Source organism: Mytilus galloprovincialis, chromosome 4 (genome assembly GCF_965363235.1).
Source record: "Mytilus galloprovincialis chromosome 4, xbMytGall1.hap1.1, whole genome shotgun sequence".
NCBI lineage: Eukaryota > Metazoa > Mollusca > Bivalvia > Mytilida > Mytilidae > Mytilus > Mytilus galloprovincialis.
This window is the reverse complement of record NC_134841.1, coordinates 35,657,411-35,668,144: the sequence shown is the minus strand read 5'-3', so window position 1 is coordinate 35,668,144 and position 10,734 is coordinate 35,657,411. Positions and strand designations below refer to the sequence as shown.

The 10,734-nt window shown below is 30.2% G+C and overlaps 1 protein-coding gene across 1 annotated transcript in view; it reads right to left on the bottom strand.

Annotated features, from left to right (window-relative positions):
* Positions 1-656: 656 nt before the first annotated feature.
* LOC143072000 (exportin-7-like) overlaps positions 657-10,734 on the bottom strand; it is a 60,329-nt gene continuing 50,251 nt past the window's right edge. The window contains exons 28-30 of the mRNA XM_076246746.1: positions 9,176-9,274; positions 7,383-7,510; positions 657-4,145 (exon numbers count right to left, since the gene is read on the bottom strand). Coding sequence (XP_076102861.1) covers positions 4,034-4,145; positions 7,383-7,510; positions 9,176-9,274 — 339 coding nt within the window. The 3' untranslated portion in view covers positions 657-4,033. The remainder of the gene's footprint in view (positions 4,146-7,382; positions 7,511-9,175; positions 9,275-10,734) is intronic.

Sequence of the window (10,734 nt, the reverse complement as noted above, 5' to 3'; positions counted from 1 at the left end):
AGGCATATATGATAGACAGATTTTATATTGAATGTATCAAATTTTGGGTCCGACGTCCGTCAACTTTTTACTCTTTCAACTTCTTTTCGGGAACTACGTAAAAGGATCAATATATGAATCTGTTATTTTTCTCTACTGTTGAAGCATATGATAAAAAGATCATAACATGTCATTTTTCATATCGCATGTATTATCAACCCTCGGTCAATATCAGCCCTCGAGCCATGCGGCTCTTGGGCTGATATTGAACCTAGGGCTGATAATACATGCGATATGAAAAATGCCATGTAATAATCTGATAACATTGCTTTTTTCCAACCACCTATCATCAAAATTTGATTTCAGAATTTCAATAGGGTATTGGGACATATGACAATTGTAACTTGTCAAATCAATATGGTTAAAAGCCTGGGCATGACTTAGGTATTCCAGTAGTTTTGTTTAATTAATGAATGGTCATCCCCCCCAAAAAAAGTTTGTCAAATTATAATATCTCTTCAGATTTCTACCAAATAGTATCTAAATTTCTTTTTTACTTTTTACCCAAATTCAAAAGTCCTACCACAAATGTTTAAATGTCACAATTCAATGAAAACATACTTTCTGTTTAAAATCCATTCAACCACAAAACCATGCTTTAACAAATAACAAATAAACAACTTTCAAAATCATACATTCAAATACAAACATACTAAATTAAACAACAGAATTTGTACAACAAACTGCAATCAATATGAAATGAACACATGAAATGTATAACTTTCTATACAAACATTTATATCCTATCACATGATGAAGTCACATGATGCAGTCAAAATGTACAGAAAAAAAGTGAAATGTTTTACTCACTACCACACCACCAATTATCTGATTAACATATTCAAACATAAAGCAATTCATTTTGATTACTTTTATCAGGTTTTTGTTTGTTCTTGCGGTTAATAACTTGGCTAATTTTTTTAAATTTGAAAATGACAGCTATATGATTTAAATCAGCGAAAGTTATAAAAATGTGAAAATCTTGTAGTAATACTGAGCACTGGGTTTTTGGTCATAAAACTTTACACAGTACTAGAAGTACAAAATTTGTGATACAAACACTAAATCCAGTTTTTTTTTTCAATTGGTTGATTCTTGAGCCTGAGTACAATAATCTCAGTCAAAAGTTTTGTGCCACAAGGCCAGGTTTTATCTCATTCTGTCAACTGCTGTTAGAAACATCAAGATCTTGGAATGTTAACACACATCTGTCCTTTTCAATTTACAAATGAGCCCAAAAGGTATGTTATTTGTGAAATCAATATTAAATTAAATAATTCTGTTGTGACAATCAGAAATACATTGTATTAGCATATTCAAACAAATTCTTATATGGTTAATTTCTTCAAAATACATACAAAGCAGAAGATTTCAAATTCATTTTGATATTAGAAGAGAATATACTTAAACAAAATACATAAACGGCCAACGATAATTTTTTCAAATAGATATTGTTTTAGAAATGTGTAAATCTGTATTTTTATGCATTCAAACATGCATTTCATTTTACTTCATTTTTGAAAAATTGCATGTACAAATGTGCAAGATGTTTCTGCAAAAATGAATGGTACAGGCAAGGCACTAATTGCTAAAAACATAAAACTATGCAAATAAAGTTTTTTTTAAATGAAATTGCATATAAAATTATCTAGCTTTAAAGTTGATTGTTTGTTGATTGCTTAAGGTGGTACTTAACACTACAGGGAAATAACTCTGTAAAATCAGCTTAACGTTTTAATTATGTTGTGTTGTTAAGGGAATATAAAGCTTCTTACAGATAAAAATATTAATACATCAGTCCTATAAAGCAATGCAACAAGAATCATTTAGCAATAAATTGATATTAATGTGCCTATGAACTATTGAATAGTCTGTATATCTGAAGAGTATTTTTCAAATGTCTTGATCTATTGTTATGATGCTTATTGCTAAGGCTATAAAACAATTCCCGAGAATCCATACCTCTTCATTTTGGGCATCTAAATTTTTGGAACATTTCATCATGTTGCAAAAGTATAAATTCCAAGATAAAAAGGTCCTGATTCTGAAAAAAGGTTTCATTTCCTCTGCAATAAAAGAGTAAGCAGAAAACATGATTGAGTCTTAAATTTTGCAATTTTTGAAAATTTTTCTATTTTTGAGAAGTATGAAAAACATTTGAATTTTCATAACAACCACAACACAGTTAAACATCAAGAACCGTAAGGCTAACTTCTACTTTGTTGATCTATTTTTTGTTGTTGGCTGAGCATTTTTTAGCTGACATTCAAAATGATGTAGATGTTTTGTTGGCACTGTGTTCATTTTGAGTAAGTTTTGATGATACTGTAGATTATTGATTAATAATAGAACAACCCTTAATAATAGATTTTAAATATCTCTCAAAAACATATCAAGCAAGGTGTATATTTCTTTGTGAAATGGATTTCACGTTAAGTACATTTTCTATTATTACAAATATAGCACTATAAATATTCAGCACTTTAGTTAATACTCCCAATCCCTGCACCAATTGTACCTAAAACCAACATGGCAATCAAATTTACAGAGCACCAACTGCCTCTCAAATGAAACAAGATAGAAAATTGAGGGACTGGAAAAAATTAAGTAGTAATACCCATCACCTCCAACCCGCCACTGAATAAACCAATAAGTTAAACATTCATTTTATTTTCTTATGTGTGTTACTAAATAATAAATTGAGAATGCCCACTTTTAATGCAAATTTGAAAAAAAGAGAATTTGCCGTGTTTGACCCATCAAACCAATATAATAATTTGTCATAAACTTTTTAGAAACCCTCATGTAATTGTTATTGAAATAGCCCTTACAATCAAATTTCTTATGATATTCAAACTCTTCTCTATTTTTTTATGCTTTGAAAACTGAGTTTTTTTACACATGTATGCAAGAAGACATGCCCGAACACTCAGAACAAAATTTCATGTTATTTTTAAAATATTATAAAAAGTTGACAATGAGAAGATAGTAATCATTTTGTTGTAATAGCTCTACTGTTTAAAAGTTAGTAAGAAAAATAAACTATATACAGCCAATAACATACTAAATCGGTGGGATACATTTGTTGGTCTGACTATAGTTGCTTTAAAACAGACAAGTCTCAAGAGGTATAACTATTTAGATAAATTCTTATCAAGGTTTTTTCTTGCTAGGCTTCAAAACATCAATGATTGTTTATTTGTAAATAAACAGACAAAAAGTCAAACAAAAGAACAAATCAAAAGCTACGTCTACAAATTTTCAAATTTATAATTTCTTTTGTGCAGAATAAAATATCCCAATGTTTAGCTGACAAAAATTGGTCTAAATATGTAGAGGACAATTTATAGTTAATATTTACAATTAAACTAAAAAGCCTTATACATGTTATATTTTGAACACAATTAAGAATAATTTATTTGCTCATTCAAAAGGAGATTATAGATATGGGTTTTAATTTTGTTTACAAGTAGTTTTTAAATATGAAGCCAGGCAGTTTTACATAAGAAGACTGTGGTATAATATAACAGTTTTGAACAATCTAGCAAATTCTTATACATATGTATATTACTTCCTTTTAAAGTAATGAGATCATTTTGTATCTTGCTGAGTAAAAATGATGATTTTTTTATTAATGGTGTATGTACCTAGGACTGTATTTTCTTTTAAAAAATCCCACATGAAATTCAGAGTGTGCCTATAAAGTTGGTAAAAATCTGTGAAAACACTGAAAGTGAATCTATCTTCACACTTTTAAAGACATCCAAGCTACTTTATATCAGAACGCACTGAGCCTGTTGGCATTGGGAAATCTAGTCTTTCTTCAATATCCCTTATAACAACCAAACCAAAATTTCTAGTCCTGGTATCTGTTGCTGTAGACATTTAAACAAATATCACAATCTTCCAACAGGTATACAGTCTTTGATCTTCAGCTAAATTATCTCCCTTTCACAAAAACACAAGATGAAATGAATGATTATCACAGGCCTAGTCACCCACAATTCATCATGTCTAATGAGGGTGACGGTGATGGACTTGACCCACCAGGAGCCTTCAAAGAGTCATTCACATCTCGTCGAAACATTGACAAATTCTGTGTAAATCTGAAGTAAAATATTGATATAATGAATTAGATTATAATATTAAAATAGTACCTGCATTCATACATCAAGTTTTTATGTACTTCTTTAATCTTTTAAATATTATTTTGAAAACATGTTGATTGCACAATTATGTTTAAATTGTTTATAACATAAAATTGTTTTTACAAGAATAATGTTGAAGGCTAATTGATTGATTTTTAGAAAATTTCTCTCAAATATTTTGGTTCACTCAGTCTCTTGAACTGAAATTTAAGTGTAACATCAACATAGTATCGCTTTCAGGAATGAGTGATTAGAATAACCTTGTCCAAGAAAAAAAATTGAATTACTAACTGGAAAGAAAATGAATTCAAGATTTTTATTCTTCTCTCTTAAATTTTATACTGTAAATTCAAATAATATTGCATGCATTCATTATTGTGATATTTTGAAGAATAGACAAAAATGAGATTGATTATTGCGATTTCAGGAAAATCTGCAACAGAAATATATGTCGTATATTGAAATAACAGGAATTACTATTAAACAAACAATTCATTGCTGTTCTTCATCTGAGCATTTGCTGTATTTGTACAGTGATTTTGCTAGCGCTTGTCACTTTCATAATTTGTGAAACAGTTTCCGCATTGATAAAAGTATTTCATATCAATTTAGTCACTTAAATTTTGAAAGTGTAAAAATATTTTCACATTACAGTTCTTCTATTACATACATGTGACAGAGTTGTCAATCCACAACTGGAGATTTGGAAATTTTCAGCTGGAGTTTGGGCCTCATAACTGGAGATTTTTTATCGACGTACGCAATGGTTTTTTCGTGTGTGTTTAAACTGCATATCTTCCTTTTTTGTTTTTGTTTTTGTTAAAAAAAACCCAATGATTTCATACCTTCAAGCACCTGCATAGCCATTTTTACTTATTAAAATAGAAGATAAGGGGGGGGGGACAATGAAGAAGGTGTTGAATTGATAGAGTTGTGGGCTTTCTGGTGGGTAGCTGTCTCCATATTTTTGGTCAAGTAATTAGGGCTCCATAGTCAGCTTTGCATGAAGTGTAGTAAGCATTGTCTTAACCCCTTAGCACTGGACTTGCACCATTTTTAAATTTGGCTAGATACTGTGTCTTCTTTAATATTATGCTGGGGTACATGTATTTGGTGATAACATGATACAGTTTGTATTTTGTCAAATTATAAGACAAACACACTTATATAGGTATTCCATTGGCCTAGATAGAAGACAAGACATAAATATCATATTTGAGTTGATTTTATTGTCTTTGAGGTTCAGTATAAACCAAGTCTGTTCCATGTTTTCAACAGCATCAAAATTTATTAAAGTCGATGTTTATACAACTGTTAGATTGTCAGTATCACTTTTAATCATCCAGACATGTATATTTAACTAGCTAGTTGATTACTAGGTAAATGCAAATCATCTTTTATTGTTGTATATACAGTCTATAATCCTTAACACCTTCATTTATTACTTGAGGCTATTTTCCTATTTACCTTTTTGACACAAATTCCATTACAGGAAATTCCGTTTTTCTCGGACTTTTCCCATATCAATTTAGTGTTTCTCGGACTTTTTCCCTGTCCGTATCTATTTTGTAAACAGAAATGTCTACTGAAATTTTTTCGAGATTGACATTTTCAAAAAGCGGAAGATTTCAAAGTTTAACTGGACGGACGGAAGAGGGTCTGAAAAGCGGTAGATTTTAACTCCCGCCGGAAGAATCACATGTATGCTATTAAAGCATGCAAAACAAATAATTGATTAACTTGATTGCTATATTTGTAAACAACAGGTAGTTAGTCTATTTCAGTCTGTTTACTATTTACTGGAATATGATTGGACAATAAACATTAAATTCATTTCATGAATGTCAATTCTAATTGTCCAATCAAATCCCAGTATATATAAAAACAGACAGAAACTCCGCCTACCTATTGTTTGCAAACAACCAAGCAAACTTAGCCAGTAAGTTGATCAATGTTTTGCTTTAAATGCTTTAATAGAAGAACTGTAAAATTGTATACAACTACCTATCTTCATGTTTTTTGACAAGTTTATGACTCCAGGTAATTCAAATTCAACAGGTGTTACAAGTTGTGATTACAACTAATCTGCTTATCGCCATAGGATGGGTAACAAATCTGTTAATTATTAATTAACCTAATAAATATTTTTCCCCAGGAAAATCAGTCAGTCAGCATTTCAACATCCAAGAGTAGTTTCGTCATTTGATGAAAATTGTTTCCCCCGAGACAGCTCACATTTGAATTTCAATATTTCACAAACGATCCCAATTTGAAGTTTGTTTGTCGTAGATTCGTCATTCCAAGGCATTTTCGTCATATTTAATATAAATTTTCATCAAAAACTTTCGACATTTTCATTTAAAATAAAGAACTTTATTCAGAAGGTTCAGAAATGTTTTCACTAGTCAAACAGGTGCTTCCTATACTGTGTGCTACGCATGCGTGAAAGTATTCCTTTGACTATTTTTAGACACCAAAATGTAAAATACGAATTCATTTAGTGTCAATTAAACGAGAGAGACAAATATATATCTCCTACTAAAGGAATTTAAATCGAAAATGATAATTTCCTGATGAATCCAGACTCGTTTTGAATTTATTATCCACATGTCACTTCCCTTTTTCATTTCATTTTAAAACCGAAAGTAGTAAACATGATATATTCTTGATTTGTTTACAACCTCCTTACAGTCATTATACTCGTTCCAAAAAATGATTTTATACAGTTCCAACTTAAGAGAAATGATTTCCAAATATCGATTTAGATTTTTTATAAGGATAATGATTATGCAGTGAGATAATCGTTGCAAATTAATTTCTGCTGCGAGTCCTTGTTTTAAATAAATAGAATCCAACTTTTGTTGATCAGGACTGTCCTCTTGAACAAACTGAAGAGAAATTGTGAACTAAATTTCTGGAATTCATGTCAGAATCTTTCATTATAAGGGTACACTCAAATCATACAATAAATGCCAATCATGCCTAGCCCCAAGTCCTTTAAAATCTGACAACGTCAAAGATGAAGCTAAGTAATATACATCCTTGGTCCCTTGCTGTTACACAAACACAGGTTGATTTTAATAGCGTGCAAAAGTGACTAAAGCCCTCAAAATCCTAGCTTAAACGGTATAAAGATTTAGATATTCTGTCAATGGTACAGTAAGTCAAACTTATGTTATAAATAGCAGAACTTACCTATCTCTATTTTTAGATAAAAGCGATCTATCTATTCCATTCATTAAATTTTCAAAACATAAAGCCATACTCTGTTGTTTGTCATTTGGTTGATTGGATATAATATTGTCTCGTAATTTGTTGAAATACTGAAAACAAAAATTATTCAGGTAATAAACTTTCAGTAAAATAGTGTGATTCATTTTATGTTTATCTATGGTTAATGATACACTAAAAAGAGAAAAATTGCTGATTGTCAGCCCTTGTTCTACTCATCCTAATTCATTATAAAGTTTTAGTGTAAAATGTCTTTTTGGATTCAATATTACCCCACAATTAGACAAAAAGCACAAGAGAAGTTGAATTATTATGAATTGAATATGAATTCATGATGATGATGATGAATGGCTGTTTAACTTTCAGATGCAAATTAAATGTTAATTTAGGACAAGAATGTTGATGTCATATGAATATTGATCCAGCTTTGTACTAGACCAACACACTGTGCCGGATTTTAAATGTGCTAGTTCATAAGGAAACAGACAGCAGGAAGATATGTCAACTCAACCAAGACACATGATTCTGACTCCAAGCTGACCAGTCTTTGTTTTAACTGATTTTCATCATTCTAAGGGGGTTAAGCAGCAAATGCTATTTTTTTATGTCTTTAGTTTTACCCAGCAAAAAACACTCTACCACGAGACTTAAGAGGCAGTAATTAAATAAAGACATAATTCACCTATTTCACAAAAATTTCAAATTACATACTTTTAAATCCATGCATATGAAATTGGCTGTACACATTGAATAATGAGTTTGATCACAACATCACAAGTCACAGAGTTGGCAAAGTATTACCCACCCGGGAAAACCCATATGGGAAAACCCGGGCATTCTTGGGCTGGGCAATACTCCCTAATATGGGTAATACTGGGCAATACTGGGCAATATGATTATTTTAGCTTATTTTCAAGACCAAATTGTAAAAACTTGTTTTAATTTAATAGTAAAATATATAATTAATATATCTGCATTTTATACCTATGACTATTGAGAGTCATTTCTAAAGGATTTAAAATTCAATTTCATTCTCTTTTCCACTAATTCTGTGTAGGCAGAATACAAGATTTGCACATTTGAGGATACCTTGATAATTTCCAAGCTTTATTTCAATAGTTCAAACTTTATTAAAAAAAAATGCATTTATTGCAGTGTTTAATTCAATTGTACATTTAAATTGAAAACTCCCTTCAGGGGCATGTCATTAACACTAATATACATGATGTGTACTAATCTGAATAACTACTTATTAATTAGTGATATACAAATAAATTATTTAAAAGTAATGGTTAAATCTTAATATAACAGTTTTATGTATATATTTTTTTTTTAATTTTTTAAGGCTTTATAACAGTTTGAACAATCTAGACAGAAGGATGATTTTTAGGAGAATGATTGAAACAGGTTCAGTTTATGTTTGTCAATGCGTCTTCATGTTCACTTGTCTCAGATTTGCGAGAATAATACTTTCTCAAATGTATACACTTGTATAATAGGACTCTTAAACAAGTAAACTTATTCATAAATCAAATTATGTTTTTAAGTATCTAATGTATTGCATTTTTGTTAATACTGAATTCTCTTTAAAATTGAGGCCAGTATTTTATATTACCCAGTATTGCCCAGTATTACCCAGGAAAACCCAGTAAAACCCGAGTTTTCCCAGTATTTCCCACTGGGCTGGGCAATACTCATAAAACCCGAGTTTTTGCCAACCCTTTCACAAGACCTACCACATAACATGTATTACTTACATTTTCATTAAGTAATATTAAACCTAGTAATGGACGTGACATGGACCACTGATTTCTACAGTCTTCAAACATAATGATATTCAACACTGTAGACAACATCTGAAATAAATTAAAAGTGTTTGAATTACAAAATACAGATAATGAAGTTTTTGTGGATGTGGATGATTGAGCAAAATAAGTTTACATTAGAGGAAAAGTAATATGGTCTATATTTCATAATATTAACAGTCAAATTTCTTCATACCTTTTATAATTATGATTTTTTTTTTGTAAGTTTTTATAAATTATTATAATATGAATTGGTAATTTCAGGGCAGAAATGAAATTTCTTATGTCATATGTAAGTACTGTGGATTCATTTTTATTCGTGGTATACCAATTTTCGTGGGTTTCGTGGGTCACAGCGAACAACGTAATATTGTTTATGACAGGAACATTTATTTTCACACCTTATACTTGTATGACTGTTTATTATATCGTGATTAGGGAAATGAGCTTTCAATCATAAAGTTTTGAATGCCTTATAGAATTCCGACAAGAATTTATAAATTGTAAAACAAACAAATAATTAGTTGTCTCTGTCCATTATTGTAATAGCAGTTATCAATGAACACTTTAACCTAGAATGACCAAGCGAGGATTTTGACAATTCAAACTTTTTCAATGAATTCCTTCTTTTTTGTTTGTTCCATTATTGACCAAACCAAGGAGGTTATATGATCTCCTAAATCAAAAAGAAATCCACGAATTACGTATCTGAATTTTTTTTTGTAATCGGCGATCCACGAATTTACGTATACCACGAAACGTCTTTTTTTCTCTATCCACGAAAATTGATACCCACGAAAATAAATGAATCCACAGTAATGCTTGACATCTTTGACCAAAAGTGATCATTTTACACATTGTTTTTTTTCTACAGACTATCCATTTGTAAGAGTTCCACTGAACCCATTGTCTTTATAAGTAAAATACGCAAAAAAAAGGGATTTTTCTTTTACAAAATTTACTTCTGGATATTATCTTATGATCATAAACAAACTTTTGACAAAGTTTGGTACAAGTCCAGAATAGTATAAGAAAGGTATTAAAATTTTAAAAACTTTAACCACAGAGTGAATGTATTGTATCCTGGAAGAAAAACTTAGTCCATTTATAAGTAAAATATGCAAAATATGATTTTTTTTTTCACAAAATTTACTTCTGGATGCTATCTTATGATCATAAACAAGTTTCTGTCAAAGTTTGGTACAAATCAAGGATAGTTTAAGAAAGTTATCAAAATTTCAAAAACTTTAACCACAGAGTGAATATCTGTGGCTGCCGCTGCCGCCACTAACGACGAAATGTAGGATCGCTACGTTTGCTTTTTTGACAAAAATATTTAACTTCAATCAGATATGCATGTTATGCTATGTGTATGTGACTATGGTTTCAATTACCCAGGACCACTAAATTGAGAAACTAAAGCCTCATACTCAGCTTGATACTGAAATTCATATGTTGTAATTCATATCACAATGATTATTATTATCCCTTTTTCTGAGATTAAGGTATAT